Consider the following 25,980-nt stretch of genomic DNA (forward strand, 5'->3'; position numbering starts at 1 on the left):
GTATTTCCTTCCCAATGGAGCTAAAAGCAGTCCCAGGTACTGTACCTTACAGAATAGACCTCCCTCTATCTCTCCATCCCTCCCACCCCTCCACCCTCCCATCCCACATCCCTTAATCTCTCTTTCTATTTTTCATACACTGTTCCACCCCACACTGAGCCACCAACTTTTTCATACAACCACCACACCCCGCTGAGTTCAAAGACTATGGTATCTCACATACACACACACACACCTGTACACCCCCCATGAGTATATGTATATATACTGTATTAATTCAGTCGTGTCTCTGAAGACTTCTAGCTAGCAGATTTCCTCGCTCCGTAAGACACTGAAGGACTACGTCTTGGGACATCTACATTTATAAGGTGTGTGTGGGCGTGTGTGTTCCTTATTGAACCCATAGATACTGTATACATATGCAATATCCCCTTGACTTTGCCTGTAGGCGTAAAGCAACAAGACATGGTTGGAAAGTAGAGTTTAGAAGACGGTAGCGCAGGTAGCTCACTCAGGAGCCTTTCAACAACATTAAATATTTATGAACATCACTCTATGAAAGTTCGGTTCTAGTAATATTATTTTCTCTCTCTCTCTTTCTCTCTCTCCCCCTAGAACCAGTTCCATCTCCAGATGTCAGTTCGTGTTCCACCCTCTCGCCTGGCCAACCTTCTGCTCTCTGTTCTCCAGGGAGTAGAGAGGGAGACAGAGGGTGAAGAGAGAAGTGAGGGGGGAGGCAGGGGTCAGGAAGGGGGGAGAGGGGGAGTCGCTGTGGTGTGTCCAGGATGGGAGGAGAGGAGGGAGGGACTACTGAAACATCTAGAGACACAGAGAGGAACAAGCTGGAATCTACTGGATATCATCAACCTTTCCCATATAGGAGGGGAGGAGAGAGGGAAGGAGGAGAGGAGGGAAGAGAGAAGGGAGGAGGAAAGAGGGGCTGAGAGAAGTGAAGAAACAAGTGATGAGACCAGAGAAGACAAGAGGGAAGCTGAGGTCTTGTCTCTCCTCTCCCGTCGTCTTCTTCTCTCCGCCTCTCCTCTCTCCTCCGTGGTCATCCTTGGTTCTGACCCAGAATGTCTCTCTTCTGTCCTCCGCTGCGCCCAGCGTCTCGCTCCCTCGTTCCCCACGCTGCAGTGGATTATGGGTAACCCTCTGTCACCTGACAATCTCCTCTCGCTGGGCGGGCCCCTCGGCCTATTGGCTTATGGAGAGGTGATTATTAATTTGTTGATTTATTCATTCATTGATTTGGTTGCATGGGTGATAGGGTGATTCATTGATTGGCTGATTTATTTATTTTATTTGACCTTTGAAAACACATTTTAAAGTGTGTTTGTATGTGTCTAGGTGGGTCGTAAGCCAATCACCTTCTACATCCGAGACGCACTGCGGTTGATTGGCCAGGCGGTGACGTCGGCCAGTGAGGTGAGGCCAGACCTTGCTCTGATCCAAAACCTGGTCAACTGTTACGACAAACCTAACAAAGAGGAAGTGCCCTCGTCTGGACAGTACCTGGCCAGGTAGATATACTGTACACACACATATATACACACACACACACACACACACACATATACAGTGGGGGAAAAAAGTATTTAATCAGCCACCAATTGTGCAAGTTCTCCCACTTAAGAAGATGAGAGAGGCCTGTAATTTTCATCATAGGTACACGTCAACTATGACAGACAACTTGAGGGAAAAAAATCCAGAAAATCACATTGTAGGATTTTTAATGAATTTATTTGCAAATGATGGTGGAAAATAAGTATTTGGTCACCTACAAACAAGCAAGATTTCTGGCTCTCACATACCTGTAACTTCTTCTTTAAGAGGCTCCTCTGTCCTCCACTCGTTACCTGTATTAATGGCACCTGTTTGAACTTGTTATCAGTATAAAAGACACCTGTCCACAACCTCAAACAGTCACACTCCAAACTCCACTATGGCCAAGACCAAAGAGCTGTCAAATGACACCAGAAACAAAATTGTAGACCTGCACCAGGCTGGGAAGACTGAATCTGCAATAGGTAAGCAGCTTGGTTTGAAGAAATCAACTGTGGGAGCAATTATTAGGAAATGGAAGACATACAAGACCACTGATATCTCCCTCGATCTGGGGCTCCACGCAAGATCTCACCCCGTGGGATCAAAATGATCACAAGAACGGTGAGCAAAAATCCCAGAACCACACGGGGGGACCTAGTGAATGACCTGCAGAGAGCTGGGACCAAAGTAACAAAGCCTACCATCAGTAACACACTACGCCGCCAGGGACTCCTGCAGTGCCAGACGTGTCCCCCTGCTTAAGCCAGTACATGTCCAGGCCCGTCTGAAGTTTGCTAGAGTGCATTTGGATGATCCAGAAGAGGATTGGGAGAATGTCAGATGAAAAAAAACTCAACTCGTCGTGTTTGGAGGACAAAGAATGCTGAGTTGCATCCAAAGAACACCATACCTACTGTGAAGCATGGGGGTGGAAACATCATGCTTTGGGGCTGTTTTTCTGCAAAGGGACCAGGACGACTGATCCGTGTAAAGGAAAGAATGAATGGGGCCATGTATCGTGAGATTTTGAGTGAAAACCTCCTTCCATCAGCAAGGGCATTGAAGATGAAACGTGGCTGGGTCTTTCAGCATGACAATGATCCCAAACACACCGCCCAGGCAACGAAGGAGTGGCTTCGTAAGAAGCATTTCAAGGTCCTGGAGTGGCCTAGCCAGTCTCCAGATCTCAACCCCATAGAAAATATTTGGAGGGGAGTTGAAAGTCTGTGTTGCCCAGCGACAGCCCCAAAACATCACTGCTCTAGAGGAGATCTGCATGTAGGAATGGGCCAAAATACCAGCAACAGTGTGTGAAAACCTTGTGAAGACTTACAGAAAACGTTTGACCTGTGTCATTGCCAACAAAGGGTATATAACAAAGTATTGAGAAACTTTTGTTATTGACCAAATACTTATTTTCCACCATAATTTGCAAATAAATTCATTAAAAATCCTACAATGTGATTTTCTGGATTTTTTTTCTTCTCATTTTGTCTGTCATAGTTGACGTGTACCTATGATGAAAATTACAGGCCTCTCTCATCTTTTTAAGTGGGAGAACTTGCACAATTGGTGGCTGACTAAATACTTTTTTTTCCCCACTGTACACACAAACACATCTCTCTGCCCTCCTCCAGCCACTGACACCAGATGATAGAGTGGAGTCTGAGAGGACCTGTTCCATTTCTAAACCATGCCAAGCCTGAGAATACACAGACAGACCTGGACAGACTGTAGATAGACTGAAGGCCTTGGACTGTGGCTAGATTAGCTTTAGACAGCTATACAAAGATATAGACAGTGTTGCGTCTGACAGCTTTACATACTGTAGATAGAGCCAGTGTTGTGTCTGACAGTTTTACATAGATAGAGACAGTGTTGTGTCTGACAGCTTTACATAGATAGAGACAGTGTTGTGTCTGACAGCTTTACATAGATAGAGACAGTGTTGTGTCTGACAGCTTTACATACTGTAGATAGAGCCAGTGTTGCATCTGACAGTTTATATAGATAGAGCCAGTGTTGTGTCTGACAGCTTTACAAAAGTGTGTGTCTGACAGTTTTAATACTGTAGATAGAGACAGTGTTGTGTCTGACAGCTTTACATACTGTAGATAGAGCCAGTGTTGCGTCTGACAGTTTATATAGATAGAGCCAGTGTTGTGTCTGACAGCTTTACATAGATACAGTGTTGTGTCTGACAGTTTTACATACTGTAGATAGAGACAGTGTTGTGTCTGACAGCTTTACATACTGTAGATAGACACAGTGTTGCGTCTGACAGTTTTACATAGATAGAGACAGTGTTGTGTCTGACAGCTTTACATACTGTAGATAGAGACAGTGTTGCGTCTGACAGTTTTACATAGATAGACAGTGTTGTGTCTGACAGCTTTACATACTGTAGATAGAGACAGTGTTGCGTCTGACAGTTTTACATAGATAGACAGTGTTGTGTCTGACAGTTTTACATAGATAGAGACAGTGTTGCGTCTGACAGTTTTACATAGATAGAGACAGTGTTGCGTCTGACAGTTTTACATAGATAGAGACAGTGTTGCGTCTGACAGTTTTACATAGATAGAGACAGTGTTGCGTCTGACAGTTTTACATAGATAGAGACAATGTTGTGTCTGACAGTTTTACATAGATAGAGCCAGTGTTGCGTCTGACAGCTTTACATAGATAGAGACAGTGTTGTGTCTGACAGGGCCAGTGTGTATTACAAAGTACTGGAAGTTAGACTTCCGGTAGGAAAAGCAATTAACCGCCCAATGCCTGAGGGAGAGAGGGATAGATGGAGGGAAGGAGTGAGGGAGGAAATGAGGAAAGGAAGCAGGGATTTTTCAGAGTTAAACCTACAAACACTTGGGGAGTTTGTCGGAAACATAGCCAGATTACAGATACTGTTTGTGTGTGTGTGTGTGTGTGTGTGTGTGTGTGTGTGTGTGTGTGTGTGTGTGTGTGTGTGTGTGTGTGTGTGTGTGTGTGTGTGTGTGTGTGTGTGTGTGTGTGTGTGTGTGTGTGTGTGTGTGTGTGTGTGTGTGTGTGTGTGTGTGTGTGTGTGTGTGTGCAATACTATAGTGTTTGAACTCAGCGGTGGTGTGGGGGTTGTGTGTCTTGGTATAAGGTACGGTACCTGGGACTGAGTGTGTGAAGATACACGCTGTCGCTTGGCCTTCCTTCTGTCTGGAGCAACACATTCCACTACAATACTTCTACCCACAACATGGAGCGGGGTGAAGGAGGAGGAGGAGAGAGGAGATAAAACAGGGTGTTGTTATCTTAGTGAGATCGACCATGCAGCCCGTCAATAGACACAGCTGCCAAATCAACTTAAGAGATGAGGGGGAGAGAGGGAGAGAGAGAGAGGGAGAGAGGGAGAGAGAGAGGGAGAGAGGGAGAGAGAGAGGTCTGTAACCAGTCTGACATCTGATGAGTCAGTTGGGCTGTAACAGGACACACCCGTAGATACATTGATATTCAGTGCAGAGTGGAGGGTAGAGGTGGGTTAACGACCTCAGTATTAATTCATACTTTTAATGTTTCCTCCTCTGCTGTCAGAGTTAATGGAAGGAAGTCACCATCAGTCACACACACTCTGCAGGTACATACACACACACAGCATGCATTTTGAAATGTAAAACAGTTTTAGGAGTTTTAATTAACCATTTTCACTTTCAGACTTAACCCAATGATCCCTGCATTGATAATATTCAGAAGGTTCAACACCCAGGCATCACCCAACGATCAACCGATAACCTAAACATCGGCCAATAACTAAACAATGACCCAACAATCCATGCATGGTTAATATTCAGACATCACCCAACGATCCCCGCACGGTTGGATGCCCAGAGCAGATTTATGTGGGAGAGTTAATTGTGCATACCAATGTATTCCAGAGGAATATTAATGATGGTGTGGCCAGTTAGATAGAAACAACCGCAATGAACTGCATTAACTCATAGTAATAAGAACACTCTCTGTGTGTGTGTGTATGCGTGTGTTTTTATGCCTGTGTGTGTGTGTGTGGTGTGTGTGTGTGTGCGTGTGCGTGCATGTGCGTGGGCAGATAGACAGAACTTCTCTCTGTTCTGCATATACCGTATTAACTTAAAATAATGAGACTGACTGGAACAGCCAACCAATTATTACACCCAGCCAATCTGAAAGAACAGACTGGGTATCAATATCTGTCTACATGTTCAAACTATAACTTCTCTCTCTCTCTCTCTCTCTCTCTCTCTCTCTCTCTCTCTCTCTCTCTCTCTCTCTCTCTCTCTCTTTCTGTCTCTCACTCTCTTTCTGTCTCTCTCGGTCTCTCTCTCCTCTCCAGGTTCCTCTCCAACACGTCGTTCCAGGGTGCTACGGGCGCTGTCCGCGTGGCACCGGCTCTCTCCCAGGTCCTCTCCTCCCAGCTGTACCACGTGTGGAGCCTGAAGAGAGGTCCTCTTGGCCAGCCGTCCTGGGTCACCGTGGCCCACTGGACCACCGGGCGCCTACAGCTGGACGAGGGGGTGTTGGGGCTGGGGGTTGGCCTGGGGCTAGGCCTGGGGGGGAGGACGGGGTCCGGGTCTGGGTTAGGGGTCCAGAGAGGGGATAGGGAGAGAGACAACAGTCCTGGAGGGAGATGGAGGCCGGGGCTAAAGATGGAGGGCCGGAGGTTAAGGGTCGTGACCCTGGTGGAGCATCCCTTTGTGTTCACTAGAGAGGTGGATGAGGATGGACTGTGTCCCGCTGGTCAGCTGTGTCTGGACCCTAGGACTAACCGCTCAGATCGATTGGACTCGCTGTTCAGTCAGCTACACCAGACCAATATGACTACTACCAAAACTGACCACAGTGAGTATTTCTCCACATAGTACACTGTACCTACATTACATCACTATAGACCAGTAGACCAAGACTAACCCTTCCAGTCCTGTCCTGACCACAACCCCAGACCCAACAGAGGACCTGCGGAAGTGTTGCTATGGTTACGTTATTGACCTGTTGGAGAAGCTGGCAGAGGACCTGAAGTTCACCTTTGACCTTTACATCGTGGGAGACGGGAAGTATGGAGCGTTGAGCAGCACTGGCAGGTGGACTGGCCTGGTACGTACGTACGTACGTGTCTGTCTGTCTGTCATCGTTTTATTTTTTTATTTTTTTTACAATAATATGATTCCATGCTAATTTTACATGACTGTTTACCTAACCAAGAACAATGTTTGCAGAAGGATTGTTAAATGCATGTGTAATAGGATGTGTTTTCTGAATGCTGTATATATTCCTGTCTTCCCATATTAGGTGGGAGACCTGCTGAGTGGAACAGCAGACATGGCTGTGACATCATTCTCCATCAACTCAGCCAGGAGCAGAGTTATAGACTTCACCTCTCCTTTCTACTCTACCTCTCTGGGGATACTGGTGAGTGAGGAGGGGTGTGTGTGTGTGTGTCTGTGTGTGTGCATACAGTTTATAATGTGTGTGTATGTGTGTGTTGACTACCAGGTGCGTAGCCAGGACACATCAGCCCCTATTGGGGCCTTCATGTGGCCTCTCCATTGGTCCATGTGGGTGGGCATCTTCGTCACTCTCCATCTTACCGCACTCTTCCTCACCGTCTATGAGTGGAACAGTCCCTTTGGTGAGAAAACTAAAATACCATTTACGGCCTGTCATCCAAGGCCTGTCATGTTATTTGTCTGTGACCTAAATCTCTGTGGATACGGCAATGATTTACAGCCATGTCATCATCTACACACACAGCTGTGGTTGGTTGGGACCTTTACAACTCTCTTTGTCTTTTTGATCCCACACACACACACACACACACACACACACACACACACCTGACTCCTCCTGTGTTGTGTTGATCAAGGTATGACTCCTCATGGCAGGAACAGACTCAGAGTGTTCTCCTACTCCTCAGCCCTCAGCCTCTGTTACGCCATCCTGTTTGGACGCACTGTCGCTACTAAGGTACTGAGGGAGGGATGGAGGGGGAGGGATGAAGGAAGGGAAGGATTGAATAATCATAATAACCAAATATGTCTTCTTTCTTTCTTTCTTTCTCTCTCTCTCTCTCTCTCTCTCTCTCTCTCTCTCTCTCTCTCTCTCTCTCTCTCTCTCTCTCTCTCTCTACTCTCTCTCTCTCTCTCTCTCTCTCTCTCTCTCTCTCTCTCTACTCTTTCTCTCTCTCTCTACTCTTTTTCTCTCTCTCTCTACTCTGTCCCTCTCTCCATCCTTCCCTCCCTCTCTTTCTCTCTATCCCTCCTCTCCAGACTCCTAAGTGTTGGACCAGTAGGTTCCTGATGAACCTGTGGGCTATCTTCTGTCTGCTGGTGTTGTCCAGTTATACAGCTAACCTGGCTGCTGTCATGGTGGGGGAGAAAACCTTTGAACAGGTGTCTGGGATTCATGACGAGAAGGTACATACACACACACACACACACACACACAGGTAGGCATGTACGCCCGCATACGTACACACACACGCACTTATATGCAAACACACACACACACACAAACACAAGAATATTACTGCTCCCCCAGTGGTTTATTGCGGAACCCAAAAATACAATGTTTCAACTTTGAGACCTGTCAGATCTGAGGAAGACGTCTGTTGAAGTTGAAGCATTGTATTTTGGGGTTCAGAAATACCAAAGGGGAGCAGTAATATTCTGTGTACGGCCTCTCATGTCTTTATATGGAATACTTTTTAGCCCTGCACCAGTATTCTCAACTTACGGTTGTGCATATCACCCTCCTTTTCTTAATGAATTCTCCTTACCTTCAAATCATTTTCTCTCCCCTCTCCCCCTCCCCCTTCCCCTCCCCTCTCCCTCTCCCCCTCCCTCCCCCCTCCCCCCCTCCCTACCCCCCTCCCTCTCCCCCTCTCCCTCCCAGCTCCACCACCCGTCCCGTGGGTTCAGGTTTGGGACAGTCAGAGAGAGCTCTGCAGAGGACTACATGAGGAAGAGTTTCTCTGCCATGCATGACTACATGAGACGTTACAACCAACCCACCACACCAGACGGAGTGGATATGTTAAAGTAAGACCCACACACAGTCTGTTGGCTAACCAACCAGTTACCCAAGTGTTGTGTTATGCTAAATTATTTAATTTACTCTTAATTCCCCACGTCTCCAGGCATTTAATAGAATGTACCGGATGCAGTTAAACTGCCTCTCAAAACTGTAGATACACACACACACACACACACACAAATATACACACACACAAACACACACATCCCCACCTGTGTAGGGTGTGAGTTTATGTTGGATTGTTTACATTGTTAAGTGTATTGCAATCATAAGTGGTCCTCTGTAGCTCAGCTGGTAGAGCACGGCGCTTGTAACGCTAAGGTAGTGGGTTCGATCCCCGGGACCACCCATACACAAAAAAAAAAATGTATGCACGCATGACTGTAAGTCGCTTTGGATAAAAGCGTCTGCTAAATGGCATATTATTATTTTATAAAGTCTGTTTTATAAATTACCCCAGAGGACCTCAATGCAATAATATTATTGTTATTAAAGTTCTGCATATCTGATTGTTGTGGCTTTGCATTTATCTGCATGTTTATCTGCATGTTTGTGTGTGTGTGTGTGTGTGTGTGTGTGTGTGTGTGTGTGTGTGTGTGTGTGTGTGTGTGTGTGTGTGTGTGTGTGTGTGTGTGTGTGTGTGTGTGTGTGTGTGTGTGTGTGTGTATGTTAGGACAGATCCTCCCCTACTAGATGCATTCATCATGGATAAAGCTCTATTGGACTACGAAGTCTCCATCGATGCTGAGTGTAAACTAGCGACTGTGGGCAAGCCTTTCGCTATAGAGGGTAAGATAGACATACACACACACACACACAAACATCCCCCCCCCAAAAAAAAAAAACATTCCCCAAAAAATGTTACAAATGTTTTCAATGGTATGCCAGTCTGTTTGTGCAATAATGCCAACACATTGTCACTCAGTGTCCTGCCAAACATGTTTGACTTGACAATGACAACAAGGAAGTTCGTAAGAGTACTAAAAGATCTGGGACCAGGCTAGCTATTCACTGTGACAGACAGATGATTTAACTCTGTACGTGTGTGTGTGTGTGTGTGTGTGTGTGTGTGTCCAGGGTATGGTATAGGTGTTGCCCAAGGCTCTCCTCTCACTGCCAACGTGTCTGAATTCATCAGCCGCTACAAGTCAGAAGGGTACGGTAACACACACACACACACACACAGGCTTACAGCATGTAAAAGAGTATGAGCTAAGTTATGTGTAGTATTTCACTAATGTAATGACAGGCCCCCACATCTGCCTCGACTTCACCTGTCAGATCTGATGAAGTTGAAATTGTATTTTTGAGTTCAGGAATAAAGCACTGGGGAGCAGTAATATTCTGTGTTGTTGTGACTATTATTGCTTAGCCCAACGGTATTCTCAAGTTACGGATGTGCATATCACCCTCCTTGTCTTCAGTATTTCATTGACATTCTTTTTTAAATCTAACGCTAGTATTAACATGACGTGTTGTTGCAGGTACATGGACATATTACATGAGAAATGGTACAAGGTGGTGCCATGTGGGAAGAGAGTATTCACTAACACTGAGGTGAGTGAGTGTGTGTGTGTGTGTGCGTGTGTGTGTTTAAGGTCATAGTCGACAGAAACCACAACAACCAAACTCTCTATATTCTGTGGTGTGTCTGTTTGTTGGCTTGTCCTACCTCTAACTGACCTCTAACTGCCAGAGAGACTCCTCATATTGATTTTGCTGACAAAGTGGTACTCTTTCTTCACAAACACACACCTGCTTCCCCCATAGTGTTGATATACAGCCAGCCCAGCCAGCATACTAGTCCCGTATCTCAGCCTCCCGCTGGGACAGAGACAAACAGGACTCGCTTCCAGGCACACACACACACATCCAATCCTATCTACAGACCTGATTTATAGCTGCTGGCAAAGACTCTGTTACCTTCACTCCTCCTTCTATCCCTTGGCATCTGAGATAAAATGTGTGTGTGTAGGGGTGTGTGTAGGGGTGTGTGTAGGGGTGTGTGTGTGTGTGTGTGTGTGTGTGTGTGTGTGTGTGTGTGTGTGTGTGTGTGTGTGTGTGTGTGTGTGTGTGTGTGTGTGTGTGTGTGTGTGTGTAGGGGTGTGTGTGCGCGCGCGCGTGTGCGTGTGCGTGCGTCTGTTTACTACTACAGCCAGCCACATCCCCCTCTCCCCAGAGAGAGAAAGGCTTAGGGCCAGGAGAAAATCTCTGGATCAGAGGGATGATATTCTTCATATTTATTCAGAAGTTAGAATCTATAGAGCAGACAACCTTGAGGCAGTTCTACAGAATAACAACTTCATGCAGGACAGAAGTCCACGATCCAAGGTGTAACTCTGGGTCACATGGGGTTGCTCACATCACCTTGTGTCGTTCCAGGTGCTTCTAGAGGAAATAGAGAGAGAAGGGTGCTATTCGTTCTGGTCAGAAGACTTGTGTCTCTGTAGATCATGGAGATGGAGATGGTTATTGTGGGATAGCAGAGAGAGAAGGACATTGCCCTGTTTGAATACTTCCTACCTTCTTTAAAGGGGCAATCAGCAGTTGAAACTGAAACAAAGCGCACTCCCCTGTTTCAGTAAAAAGCTGAGGTAAGGGGCTGGAGAAATGTAACCACTCTCAAATTCATAGACAGAGCTATGGATGCAAGGACTGACCATCCATTATATAATTAATTTCTTTAGGCTATATAGTGTTTGTTTACATTTACTTTGTTTACAAACATTGGAGTAAAACAAGCTTATATTTTGTGTTCTGATGGGGTACGACATTTGAACGAAGCTCATGAGGCATTAGTAAGTTATACTCTTCAAGAATCAATGGATACATATACAGTGAGGGAAAAAAGTATTTGATCCCCTGCTGATTTTGTATGTTTGCCCACTGACAAAGAAATGATCAGTCTATAATTTTAATGGTAGGTTTATTTGAACAGTGAGAGACAGAATACAACAAAAAAATCCAGAAAAACGCATGTCAAAAATGTTATAAATTGATTTGCATTTTAATGAGGGAAATAAGTATTTGACCCCTCTGCAAAACATGACTTAGTACTTGGTGGCAAAATCCTTGTTGGCAATCACAGAGGTCAGACGTTTCCTGTAGTTGGCCACCAGGTTTGCACACATCTCAGGAGGGATTTTGTTCCACTCCTCTTTGCAGATCTTCTCCAAGTCATTAAGGTTTCGAGGCTGACGTTTGGCAACTCGAACCTTCAGCTCCCTCCACAGATTTTCTATGGGATTAAGGTCTGGAGACTGGCTAGGCCACTCCAGGACCTTAATGTGCTTCTTCTTGAGCCACTCCTTTGTTGCCTTGGCCGTGTGTTTTGGGTCATTGTCATGCCGGAATACCCATCCACGACCCATTTTCAATGCCCTGGCTGAGGGAAGGAGGTTCTCACCCAAGATTTGACAGTACATGGCCCCGTCCATCGTCCCTTTGATGCGGTGAAGTTGTCCTGTCCCCTTAGCAGAAAAACACCCCCAAAGCATAATGTTTCCACCTCCATGTTTGACGGTGGGGATGGTGTTCTTGGGGTCATAGGCAGCATTCCTCCTCTTCCAAACACGGCGAGTTGAGTTGATGCCAAAGAGCTCCATTTTGGTCTCATCTGACCACAACACTTTCAGCCAGTTCTCCTCTGAATCATTCAGATGTTCATTGGCAAACTTCAGACGGCCCTGTATATGTGCTTTCTTGAGCAGGGGGACCTTGCGGGCGCTGCAGGATTTCAGTCCTTCACGGCGTAGTGTGTTACCAATTGTTTTCTTGGTGACTATGGTCCCAGCCGCCTTGAGATCATTGACAAGATCCTCCCGTGTAGTTCTGGGCTGATTCCTCACCGTTCTCATGATCATTGCAACTCCACGAGGTGAGATCTTGCATGGAGCCCCAGGCCGAGTGAGATTGACAGTTCTTTTGTGTTTCTTCCATTTGCGAATAATCACACCAACTGTTGTCACCTTCTCACCAAGCTGCTTGGCGATGGTCTTGTAGCCCATTCCAGCCTTGTGTAGGTCTACAATCTTGTCCCTGACATCCTTGGAGAGGTCTTTGGTCTTGGCCATGGTGGAGAGTTTGGAATCTGATTGATTGTTTGCTTCTGTGGACAGGTGTCTTTTATACAGGTAACAAACTGAGATTAGGAGCACTCCCTTTAAGAGTGTGCTCCTAATCACAGCTCGTTACCTGTATAAAAGACACCTGGGAGCCAGAAATCTTTCTGATTGAGAGTGGGTAAAATACTTATTTCCCTCATTAAAATTCAAATCAATTTATAACATTTTTGACATGCATTTTTCTGGATTTTTGTTGTTGTTATTCTGTCTCTCACTGTTCAAATAAACCTACCATTACAATTATAGACTGATCATTTCTTTGCCAGTGGGCAAACGTACAAAATCAGCAGGGGATCAAATACTTTTTTCCCTCACTGTAATTCATTTATAAGTCCAAAAATGTATGTAGCAACTGCAGATTGCCCCTTTAAGGTCATCACTTATAGGTGGAAGCAACTGGCTGTAGTTTTACTCAGAACCAGTGATGTGATGTAGCCCCGTGTAGCTCAGTTGGTAGAGCATGGCGCTTGCAATGCCAGGGTTGTGGGTTCGATTCCCACGGGGGGCCAGTATGAAAATGTATGCACTCACTAACTGTAAGTCGCTCTGGATAAGAGTGTCTGCTAAATGACGTAAATGTAAATGTGATGTCAGATGAAGGAGATTAGTCCTGAGTGGCGCAGTGGTCTAAGGCACTGCATCGCAGTGCTAACTGTGCCACTAGATCCTGGTTCGAATCCAGGCTCTGTCGCAGCCGGCCGCGACCGGGAGACTCATGGGCGGCGCACAATTGGCCAAGCGTCGTCCAGGGTAGGGGAGGGAATGGCCGGCAGGGATGTAGCTCAGTTGATAGAGCATGGCGGTTGTCAATCAATCAATCAATTTTATTTTATATAGCCCTTCTTACATCAGCTAATATCTCGAAGTGCTGTACAGAAACCCAGCCTAAAACCCCAAACAGCTAGTAATGCAGGTGTAGAAGCACGGTGGCTAGGAAAAACTCCCTAGAAAGGCAAAACCTAGGAAGAAACCTAGAGAGGAACCAGGCTATGAGGGGTGGCCAGTCCTCTTCTGGCTGTGCCGGGTGGAGATTATAACAGAACCATGCCAAGATGTTCAAAAATGTTCATAAGTGACAAGCATGGTCAAATAATAATCAGGAATAAATCTCAGTTGGCTTTTCATAGCCGATCATTAGAGTTTAAAACAGCAGGTCTGGGACAGGTAGGGGTTCCATAACCGCAGGCAGAACAGTTTAAACTGGAATAGCAGCAAGGCCAGGCGGACTGGGGACAGCAAGGAGTCACCACGGCCGGTAGTCCCGACGTATGGTCCTAGGGCTCAGGTCTCTCAGTTGGCTTTTCATAGCCGATCATTTAGAGTTGAAAACAGCAGGTCTGGGACAGGTAGGGGTTTCGTAGCCGCAGGCAGAACAGTTGAAACTGGAATAGCAGCAAGGCCAGGCGGACTGGGGACAGCAAGGTGTCATCATGCCCGGTAGTCCTGACGTATGGTCCTAGGGCTCAGGTTCTCAGAGAGAAAGAGAGAACGAGAGAATTAGAGAGAGCATACTTAAATTCACACAGGACACTGGATAAGACAGGAGAAGTACTCCAGGTATAACCAACTAACCCCAGCCCCCCGACACATAAACTACTGCAGCATAAATACTGGAGGCTGAGACAGGAGCGGTCCGGAGACACTGTGGCCCCATCCGAAGAAACCCCCGGACAGGGCCAAACAGGAAGGATATAACCCCACCCACTCCGCCAAAGCACAGCCCCCGCACCACTAGAGGGATATCCCCAACCACCAACTTACAATCCTGAGACAAGGCCGAGTATAGCCCACAGAGGTCTCCACCACAGCACAAACCAAGGGGGGCGCCAGCCGACAGGAAGATCACGTCAGTAACTCAACCCCACTCAAGTGACGCACCCCTCCCAGGGACGGCATGAAAGAGCACCAGCAAGCCAGTGACTCAGCCCCTGCAACAGGGTTAGAGGCAGAGAACCCCAGTGGAGAGGGGAACCGGCCTGGCAGAGACAGCAAGGGCTGTTCGTTGCTCCAGCCTTTCCGTTCACCTTCACACTCCTGGGCCAGACTACACTCAATCATATGACCTACTGAAGAGATAAGTCTTCAGTAAAGACTTAAAGGTTGAGACCGAGTCTGCGTCTCTCACATGGGTAGGCAGACTGTTCCATAAAAATGGAGATCTATAGGAGAAAGCCCTGCCTCCCGCTGTTTGCTTAGAAATTCTAGGGACAATTAGGAGGCCTGCGTCTTGTGACCGTAGCGTACGTATTGGTATGTACGGCAGGACCAACTCGGAAAGATAGGTAGGAGCAAGCCCATGTAACGCTTTATAGGTTAACAGTAAAACCTTGAAATCAGCCCTTGCCTTAACAGGAAGCCAGTGTAGGGAAGCTAGCACTGGAGTAATATGATCAAATTTCTTGGTTCTAGTCAGGATTCTAGCAGCCGTATTTAGCACTAACTGAAGTTTATTTAGTGCTTTATCCGGTAGCCGGAAAATAGAGCATTGCAGTAGTCCAATCTAGAAGTAACAAATGCATGGATCAATTTTTTCTGCATCATTTTTGGACAGAAAATTTCTGATTTTTGCAATGTTACGTAGATGGAAAAAAGCTGTCCTTGAAACAGTCTTGATATGTTCGTCAAAAGAGAGATCAGGGTCAAGAGTAACGCCTAGGTCCTTCACAGTTTTATTTGAGACGACTTTACAACCATCAAGATTAATTGTCAGATTTAACAGAAGATCTCTTTGTTTCTTGGGACCTAGAACAAGCATCTCTGTTTTGTCCGAGTTTAAAAAGTAAAAAGTTTTCAGCCATCCACTTCCTTATGTCTGAAACACAGGCTTCTAGCGAGGGCAATTTTGGGGCTTCACCATGCTTCATTGAAATGTACAGCTGTGTGTCATCCGCATAGCAGTGAAAGTTAACATTATGTTTTCGAATAACATCCCCAAGAGGTAAAATATATAGTGAAAACAATAGTGGTCCTAAAACGGAACCTTGAGGAACACCGAAATGTACAGTTGATTTGTCGGAGGACAGACCATTCACAGAGACAAACTGATATCTTTCCGACAGGTAGGATCTAAACCAGGCCAGAACTTGTCCGTGTAGACCAATTTGGGTTTCCAGTCTCTCCAAAAGAATGTGGTGATCGATGGTGTCAAAGGCAGCACTAAGGTCTAGTAGCACGAGGACAGATGCAGAGCCTCGGTCTGACGCCATTAAAAGGTCATTTACCACCTTCACAAGTGCAGTCTCAGTGCTATGATGGGGTCTAAAACCAGACTGAAGCATTTCGTATACATTGTTTGTCTTCAGAAAGGCAGTGAGTTGCTGCGCAACAGCTTTTTCTAAAATTTTTGAGAGGAATGGAAGATTCGATATAGGCCGATAGTTTTTATATTTTCCGGGTCAAGGTTTGGCTTTTTCAAGAGAGGCTTTATCACTGCCACTTTTAGTGAGTTTGGTACACATCCGGTGGATAGAGAGCTGTTTATTATGTTCAACATAGGAGGGCCAAGCACAGGAAGCAGCTCCTTCAGCAGTTTAGTAGGAATAGGATCCAGTATGCAGCTTGAAGGTTTAGAGGCCATGATTATTTTCATCATTGTGTCAAGAGATATAGTACTAAAACACTTAAGTGTCTCTCCCGATCCCAGGCCCTCGCAGACAGTGCAGATCCAGGACAGCTAAGCCCTGGAGGAATACGCAGATTCAAAGAGGAGTCCGTAATTTGCTTTCTAATGGTCATGATCTTTTCCTCAAAGAAGTTCATGAATTTATCACTGCTGAAGTGAAAACCATCCTCTCTTGGGGAATGCTGCTTTTTAGTTAGCTTTGCAACAGTATCAAAAAGAAATTTTGGATTGTTCTTATTTTCCTCGATTAATTTGGAAAAGTAGGATGATCGAGCAGCAGTGAGGGCTCTTCGGTACTGCACGGTACTGTCTTTCCAAGCTAGTCGGAAGACTTCCAGTTTGGTGTGGCGCCATTTCCGTTCCAATTTCCTGGAAGCTTGCTTCAAAGCTCGGGTATTTTCTGTATACCAGGGAGCTAGTTTCTTATGACAAATGTTTTTTTTTTTTTTTTGTGCAACTGCATCTAGGGTATTGCGCAAGGTTAAATTGAGTTCCTCAGTTAAGTGGTTAACTGATTTTTGTCCTCTGACGTCCTTGGGTAGGCAGAAGGAGTCTGGAAGGGCATCAATGAATTTTTGTGTTGTCTGAGAATTTATAGCACGACTTTTGATGCTCCTTGGTTGGGGTCTGAGCAGATTATTTGTTGCGATTGCAAACGTAATAAAATGGTGGTCCGATAGTCCAGGATTTTGTGGAAAAACATTAAGATCTACAACATTTATTCCATGGGACAAAACTAGGTCCAGAGTATGACTGTGGCAGTGAGTAGGTCCAGAGACATGTTGGACAAAACCCACTGAGTCGATAATGGCTCCGAAAGACTTTTGGAGTGGGTCTGTGGACTTCTCCATGTGAATATTAAAATCACCAAAAATTAGAATATGATCTGCTATGACTACAAGGTCTGATAGGAATTCAGGAAACTCAGAGAGGAACGCTGTATATGGCCCAGGAGGCCTGTAAACAGTAGCTATAAAAAGTGATTGAGTAGGCTGCATAGATTTCATGACTAGAAGCTCGAAAGATGAAAACGTCATTTTTTTTTGTAAATTGAAATTTGCTATCGTAAATGTTAGCAACACCTCCGCCTTTGCGGGATGCAGGGAATATGGTCACTAGTGTAACCAGGAGGTGAGGCCTCATTTAACACAGCAAATTCATCAGGCTTAAGCCATGTTTCAGTCAGGCCAATCACATCAAGATTATGATCAGTGATTAGTTCATTGACTATGACTGCCTTTGAAGTGAGGGATCTAACATTAAGTAACCCTATTTTGAGATGTGAGGTATCACGATCTCTTTCAATAATGGCAGGAATGGAGGAGGTCTTTATCCTAATAAGATTGCTAGGGTGAACACCACCATGTTTAGTTTTGCCCAACCTAGGTCGAGGGCACAGACACAGTCTCAATGGGTATGGCTGAGCTGACTACACTGACTATGCTATTGGCAGACTCCACTAAGCTGGCAGGTTGGCTAACAGCCTGCTGCCTGGCCTGCACCCTATTTCACTGTGGGGCTAGAGGAGTTAGAGCCCTATCTATGTTGGTAGATAAGAGGAGAGCACCCCTCCAGCTAGGATGGAGTCCGTCACTCCTCAGCAGGTCAGGCTTGATCCTGTTTGTGGGTGAGTCCCAGAAAGAGGGCCAATTATCCACAAATGTTATCTTTTGGGAGGGGCAGAAAACAGTTTTCAACCAGCGATTGAGTGCTGAGACTCTGCTGTAGAGCTCGTCACTTCCCCTAACTGGGAGGGGGCCAGAGACAATTACTCGATGCCGACACATCTTTCTAGCTGATTTACACGCTGAAGCTATGTTGCACTTGGTGACCTCTGACTGTTTCATCCTAACATCGTTGGTGCCGACGTGGATAACAATATCTCTATACTCTCTACACTCGCCAGTTTTAGCTTTAGCCAGCACCATCTTTAGATTAGCCTTAACGTCGGTAGCCCTGCCCCCTGGTAAACAGTGTATGATCGCTGGGTGATTCGTTTTAAGTCTAATACTGCGGGTAATGGAGTCGCCAATGACTAGGGTTTTCAATTTGTCAGAGCTAATGGTGGGAGCCTTCGGAGTCTCAGACCCCGTAACGGGAGGAGTAGAGACTAGAGAAGACTCAGACTCAGACTCCGACTCGCTACATAATGGGGAAAACCGGTTGAAGGTTTCTGTCGGCTGAATGAGCGACACCGGTTGAGCATTCCAACAGTATTTCCCTCCAGAAGCCATGAGAAAGTTGTCCGGCTGCGGGGACTGTGCGGGGGGATTTATACTAACGTTACTGTCTGTACTTGCTGGTGGCACAGACGCTGTTTCTTCCTTTCCTACACTGATATTACTCTTGCCTAACGATTGCGTCTGAAGCTGGGCTTGTAGCACAGCTATTCTCGCCGTAGGCGAGAATTCTCCTGTATATTATGAGTACAGCGACTGCAATTAGAAGACATCATGTTAATGTTACTACTTAGCTTCGGCTGTTGAAGATGTTGATGAACCATGTCCAGATGAAGCGTCCGGAGTGAAAAAAAGTTGAATAAGGGAATGAAAAAGTTGACGATGGAAAAAAAGGAAAATAACGTAAAGAGTGTTGGCAGCTAAAACGCGCACAGGAGAGAAGGGCTTTGCGGTTGTGGGTTCGTTTCCCACGGGGGGCCAGTATAAAAAAAAATATGTATTCACTAACTGTAAGTCGCTCTGGATAAGAGTGTCTGCTAAATGACTAAAATGTAAAAATGTAAGGAGGAAGTGGAACTATTGGTTCACTCTGCCATCTTGTGGCCACTGTTGGAACCACAGTCAACCTCATACCAGATTTTTTAAAAACACCTTACGGCAAAACGGGGACTGTGAAGAGACACATATAAATTTTTATGCATTTTGTATTGTATTATGTATATGATGCGTGGTTGGGATACGACTGTGATATGTGGTTGTCTCACCTGGCTGTATTAAGATGAATGCACTAGCTTTGGGTCTCTCTGGATGGGAGCATCTGCTGAATGGCTAAATTTTTATGTAAATGTAGTGCTATGTATAGTTATGTATATTATGTGTTTTATTTGTTGTGTTGTTTCCTGTTTGGACACCAGGAAGAGTAGCCACTGCCTCAGCAGCAGCTAATTGGGGATCCTAATAATAAATACTCTCTCTCTCTCTCTCTCTCTCTCTCTCTCTCTCTCTCTCTCTCTCTCTCTCTCTCTCACCCTCTCTTGCCCTCTCTCTCGCTCTACCTCTGTCCCTCACTCTCTCTCTCTCTCGCTCTCTCTCTCTCTCTCTCTCTCTCTCTCACCCTCTCTTGCCCTCTCTCTCGCTCTACCTCTGTCTCTCACTCTCTCTCTCTCTCTCTCGCTCTCTCTCTCTCTCTCTCTCACCCTCTCTTGCCCTCTCTCTCACTCTACCTCTGTCTCTCACTCTCTCTCTCTCTCTCGCTCTTTCTCTCTCTCACACACCTCTCTTGCCTTCTATCTCTCCCTCTTTCGGACTCTCTCTCTCTCCCCCAGAATTTATCGATGGGGATAGATCATTTCTCAGGCCTGTTTGTGATGTTGTGTGTGGGGGTGGTTGGAGCCATCTTTACCTTGGCAGCTGAACACACCTTCTATCACCTAGCCCTGCCCCGGCTACGACGGTCACACACACTAACCTACTGGTTGCATACCAGCCAGGTACGTACACACACACACACACACACACACACACACACACGTACACACACTCATAAACTAGATCTATAGCAAGCCACCAAGCTGTTAATAGTATCTAAGATAGTTGGAATTTCACACTTTTAAAAACCTGTTAACAAGGTGATCTTATCAAGGTGATCTTTATTGAGTGAATGTTCTCTCATCTATTATCTATCTATTGACAGAAGATCCATCGAGCCCTGAACACCCCCTACGAGGACGTTGGGAAAGAGTTGATTGGCCTGGACCACAAGTAGAGAAATGCTTATCAATACTATCTATATTCGAGTATAGGTTAAATAAATAAATAATAAATAAATTGGTCATTTAGCAGACGCTCTTATCCAGAGCGACTTACAGGTTATCAATACTATCTATATTACAGTATAGGTTATCAATACTATCTATATTAGAGTATATGTTATCAATACTATCTATATCACAGTATAGGTTATCAATACTATCTATATCACAGTATAGGTTATCAATACTATCTATATCACAGTATAGGTTATCAATACTATCTATATTAGAGTATATGTTATCAATACTATCTATATCACAGTATAGGTTATCAATACTGTCTATATTACAGTATAGGTTATCAATACTGTCAATATTAGTATAGGTTATCAATACTGTCTATATTAGTATAGGTTATCAATACTATATATAGTGCATTCGAAAAGTATTTAGACCCCTTGACCGTTTCCACATTTTGTTACGTTACAGCCTTATTCTAAAATGGATTAAATTGTTTTCTTTCCTCATAAATCTACACACAATACCCCATAATGACAATGCAAAAACAGGTTTGTAGACATTTTTGCAAATTGATTAAAAATAAAAATATATATATATATTACAGTACGAGTTCCTTTCAACTGCAGCTGACAGACTTTTGTTGTTCAACTCAGTAAACTGACCTGTCACGCTCTTTCTCTCTCTCTCTCTCTCTCTCTCTCTCTCTCTCTCTCTCTCTCTCTCTCTCTCTCTCTCTCTCTCTCTCTCTCTCTCTCTCTCTCCCCCAGTCCCTCCCCTTGTATCTCTGACAGCTGCAGCCTCCACAGACACCAGCAGCCTCGCAATCCTCCTCCCCTCTCTTCCCCCCTCCCTGCCCCCCCTCCTCCTCAGCCCTCCTCCCCTGCCCGGGACATCAAGGAGAACAAGAGGGTCCACTTTGATCTGGAGAGCCTGCACAGCTACCGTCTACACACACACACCGCCTCCTTCCGGGGGCGGCCTGGCATGGTGGGGCGACACGGCCTGGGAGGTACACACTCATTCTCACACACACATTTGTTTTACTATCCTTGTGGGGGCCAAAACATTTATTCCCATTCAAAATCCTATTTTCCCTAACCCTTAACCTAACCTTAACCCCAAACACCTAACCCTAAAACTAAACCTAACCCTAACTCCTAATTCTAACCCTAAACCCAACCCCTAAGCCTAAAATAGATGTTTTCCTTGTGGGGATCGGCGAAATGTCCACAGAATGTTCCTGGTTTTACTGTCCTTGTGAGAACTTCTGGTGCCCAGAAAGATGTAAAACACACACACTTGAAATGCTTTATTTGAATCCACAAATCACATTCCTTTCAATGCGTTTCAGAGAAAAGGTCACACAAAGTTTCTATCTTCCCCTCTCTGTTCCAGGGTGTCTGGGTGGTTTAGCTCCTCCTCAGGTTAGCCTGCATGCTAACGGTGGCCCAGCATCGGCCCTGGCCTCCTCCGGCCTGGCCCTGCCTCCCCTGGGGAACCCAGGCAGCCAGGCCTTCCTGTGGGAGGGAGAACTCCAGGAGGTCCAGGGGAGGATTGAGACGTTCACAGCCCAGCTGAGAGACGCCATGGTCAGGAGGGCCGAGATACAGACCTGCCTGGAGAACCAGAAAATGAACCAGAGCACAGCTACTGCTGTCAAACTGGAGAAAGAGAAGGTTGGCCAGTCACAAAGCCTGGAGAGAGTGAGAACCAACGTAGAGAAAGATAGAACCAAGGAGGAAAGAGACCAGGAGAAAGAAAGGAGTGGCAGAAACAGAGACAGGACAAGCAGGGACAGTTCCACTGGGAGACAAGCAGCCAGACAGGACACAGACAGGGACAGACTGATACACCAATCACAAACTGAGAGAGAAAGAAACGACCAATCAAAAAGCCTGGACAAAAATGGGAGCAGCCAATCACATGCCTCCAACATTCTGCAGACAGGGAGGAACAGCCAATCAGAAGCTCTGAACACCCTACAGAGGAGGACAGCGATCCAATCAAAAACCTCCGCCAGCCTGGACAGAGGGACAACCAACCAATCAGGTGCTGTCAATACACTGCAGGGAGAAAGAACTGTTCAGTCACGTAACTCCACCAGCCTGGAGAGAGGAAGAGTCAGGCAATCAGGTGCAGTGAAGGACCAGGAGAGGGGGAGAACTGTCCAAACACGGACAGGGGCTAGTCTGGACAGACCGAGAGCTAGCCAATCCAGTGCCGGCACTGGAAATCTGGTTAGAGAACGTCCCGCCCCCAAGGACACCCAGAAGAGTTTGTGTTAGTCGTTTGATTGGTCTGTTGTGTTCTAATAAATAACCAATCAGAGGGCTGGAAAAGTATCAAACAGGTCCAAATGATTTACAAGGCAGCGAATGAAGTAAAACTATCAGACAGTTTTAAAAAGCAATTATCGTTTCTCTAACAATGACAGACGGAGATGTAGCCCTGGTCCATTTGCCTCTGATGTCAACGGCTGCTGTCTGTTACAAAATGATGATCAGAACTTTAACCATCTACTGTTTGTCTCTGCTAGGTGTTTCCTTTTTATTTTATTTTCCGTTGCACCCCTGGGGTGTATTCACTAGGAACCAAACAGAACAAAACAGGGAGGGACCTACCTGAATTTGTCCAATAGAATCTCTCGTTTTTTGTTGCAGAACGTTTTTTTGTTTGGAGCAAACGGTTTCCGTTGCAGTGGTTTGCGACTAATGTATACACCCCAGGTCTGTAGTCAGTTCTGAGTGAGTCGTTCAAGGTACACATGGGGCTCCTAAATGTTCAATCAAGTGCTATCTCCGCCCAACTGTGTAAGAATCGGCTATCCCAGGGTGCAAACCACGCGTGTCCACTGTCATTGTCCTGACAAATCCTTTATAAGGACCTTGAGTTGGTCTGATACTATGCAGTTTAATTGAATTTACTTCAATGGAATTTGGTGTTATCAAATGTAACTATACAGAAACTATAGTCAGTGCTTGAAGTGAATGAAAAAGGTGGACGCGGAAATAGAAAAGGCGGTTGTATTTGAGCCTATAGCAGGTGTTCTAGAAGAGATGCAGGTAGCTAGGTTACCTGAACTGAAGAGATGTTTGTTGAAGTGTTGCAGATATGTTGTTCTGGTCTTGATGGGTTGTGTTCAGTGTGCCATGATGCTGCCTATAACAACAGCTATCCGTCTCATTCTCACACACAACAGAATTGTATCAGCGTATTATTGGGACTTATGTCATGTTGTTGTATATCATTTCCATATTTTGAAATAAACATTTATATACTGGTTTTAATGGAACAAATTACCACAGACTGTAATGACAGTCTATACCACAAGGTGGCACCTGGATCTCACACACACACAAACACAACCCATTCAACTAAGCAACTGTAACATTCTTTGATGGATGAGAAGGAATAGATTATAATATTTCACTATCATAGTAGTAACCATTTTTATTCCATGCTTTTCCCTCAATTGTGTGATATTTAGCAACACAGAGACCCCCCCCAACACATACACACACACACACACACACACAAAGGAGTGCACACACAGACAAAAGCACCCAGTTATATTAATCCGCTGTGAAATTAAAAGAGAAACCTCGCATCCTTAATCCACCCAGAGTCACACGCTCTGATGACGTCATCCTAATGAGCAATTAGAACACTGCCGCTCCTCACTCATATGAATCAAAGCTCAGATTTATCTCATCTGTACAAGTGTGTGTGTGTATATGTGTCACTGAACAAAAATGAGGTCAGACAACAGTTGTATCTAAATGTATGGATGATATACGTCTGACATATTTACATATTTACTCAGGCATAAGGAGCAGCGGTTGGGGAATATATACCCACACACACACACACACACACACACGCACATACTTACACACACACACACGGTCCCCATTCCCAGTGACCCTGGTCTGTGTGGTGAAGCCTGCAGGATATTTTAGTCTTAGTCACGCATGTTAGAACACACACACACACATTAACCCACGCATCCTCAAATATATCTTTCTGCATCACTGTCTGTTGTTCTCTCTTTATCTCTCTATCTTTCCATCTGTCTCTTCATCTCTCTGTGAGAAGTGAGACAGAAAGAGATATGGAGGGACAGTAGAGAGAGAAAGAGATATGGAGGGACAGTAGAGAGAGAGAGAGAGATATGGAGGGACAGTCGAGAGAGAGATATGGAGGGACAGTAGAGAGAGAGAGAGATATGGAGGGACATTAGAGAGAGATATGGAGGGACATTAGAGAGAGAAAGATATATAGAGAGACAGAGAGGGGATTGAGACAGACAGAAAGAAGGGATCAAGACAGACAGAAAGAAGGGATCGAGACAGACAGAAAGAAGGGATCAAGACAGACAGAAAGAAGGGATCGAGACAGAGCGGAGGAAGGAGAGAGGGGAATAAAGACCTTTTGTGTTTTTCTGTTGATTCACTCCTCATATGAAGGCCACCTCAGTCCTCCAGACAGCCCTACACACACACACACACACACTGCTGCAGAGCGTTGCGATGTCTGTGATGGAGTGAGTGTGTGTGTGTGTGTGTGTATGTGTAGAGGCCAGATGGTGAGGGCCTAGGGATAGTCGACCAGGACCTGACTCAGCCCTCAGTGGGGGGAGGGTGGGGACCTAACTCTCTCTCCTCCTTCCCTCGCTCTGTCTCTTCTCCCTCTACCCTCTCTCCTCTCTCTTTACCCCTCCCTTCTCTTTCTCTCTCGTCTCCCTTCTCTCTCTCTCTCTCTCTCTCTGTATTAGGAGTATAGATTTTACAAGGGGTTAGCAGGGACTAACCAATAGTAGAATTCATTAAAGATATCTGATAACAACCCACATCCTGTGTGTGTGTATGTGTGTGTGAATCAATACAGGATCTTTTTCACTACTCCAGGGATAACAGCTGTATTCTTGACAACTAAAGACTCCTCTAACCTAATGTCTATGCTTCAGCTCAATGGGCTAACATGGTCTTGAGACACATAAACCACCAATGCTGGTCAGTCACACAAACTTCAATGAATTTACAAATAGATGTTTCCTTAGTCAAGGAGTTTATAACCATTACCTGGAAACACAAGTTTAAAAAAACAGCAGCCCATGAAAAAGGACAATAATATAATATTATATTTACATTGGTAATAAAAACACAAGGTAAACTAAGGACATCTCTGGAAAATGCAGCATTTCTATTTCTTAAAAGTCATAATGCAAGTTCATTGAAACACAATGAAATAGAATACACTCACACACACACACAGATAAACACACATGCAAGACAGACACACTCTCACACAGACATACCTGTACATACACATGCAGACTAACACCAGTACTCAACAGTTCTATTACCAAAAGAGGATATCCACTACAGAACAAAAGGAAAATCTGCTACTAGGCAACCGATGCACACAGACCACACCCACACACTGACAAGCCTATACAGTCTTTTGTCACCATTTATCTTATTGTATTGTCAGTGGGGATTTGATTCGTTTTAAAAAAGAGCTTGAAAAACATTGATATTATTGCATGTCATTTTATACAATTAGAGGTGGTTGGTTGAGTGTGTGTGTGTGTGTGTGTGTTTGTGTGTAGCCACGGGAAGTAGCACCCCCTGAAAAATCAGAATTAAAAAATATATTAATAACATCAAAAATCAAAAAATTGTATTTTCACAGAAGTG

The 25,980-nt window shown here is 45.2% G+C and overlaps 2 protein-coding genes across 2 annotated transcripts in view; both read left to right on the forward strand.

The window, feature by feature from the left end:
• The window catches only part of LOC121534235 (glutamate receptor ionotropic, NMDA 3B-like), a gene marked incomplete at its 3' end in the record, with an annotated part of 15,171 nt that extends 14,448 nt beyond the window's left edge, over window positions 1-723 (forward strand). The window contains exon 3 of the mRNA XM_041840837.2: window positions 616-723. Within this exon, the coding sequence (XP_041696771.1) occupies window positions 616-723 (108 nt within the window). The remainder of the gene's footprint in view (window positions 1-615) is intronic.
• Window positions 724-768: 45 nt separating this feature from the next.
• Window positions 769-23,575, forward strand: LOC121533043 (glutamate receptor ionotropic, NMDA 3B; the record flags this gene model as incomplete). The annotated part of the gene is made up of 17 exons (XM_045206298.1): window positions 769-1,215; window positions 1,351-1,523; window positions 5,888-6,068; window positions 6,144-6,368; window positions 6,496-6,645; window positions 6,841-6,960; window positions 7,045-7,180; window positions 7,415-7,515; window positions 7,818-7,964; window positions 8,443-8,588; window positions 9,257-9,372; window positions 9,661-9,739; window positions 10,068-10,140; window positions 19,835-19,999; window positions 20,203-20,270; window positions 21,049-21,290; window positions 21,677-23,575. Coding segments are annotated over 17 exons (3,459 nt in total), but the record flags the coding sequence as incomplete, so codon positions are not given.
• Between the last annotated feature and the right edge of the window lie 2,405 nt (window positions 23,576-25,980).

The sequence above is a fragment of the Coregonus clupeaformis genome, chromosome 22, assembly GCF_020615455.1.
Source record: "Coregonus clupeaformis isolate EN_2021a chromosome 22, ASM2061545v1, whole genome shotgun sequence".
NCBI classification, from domain to species: Eukaryota; Metazoa; Chordata; class Actinopteri; order Salmoniformes; family Salmonidae; genus Coregonus; species Coregonus clupeaformis.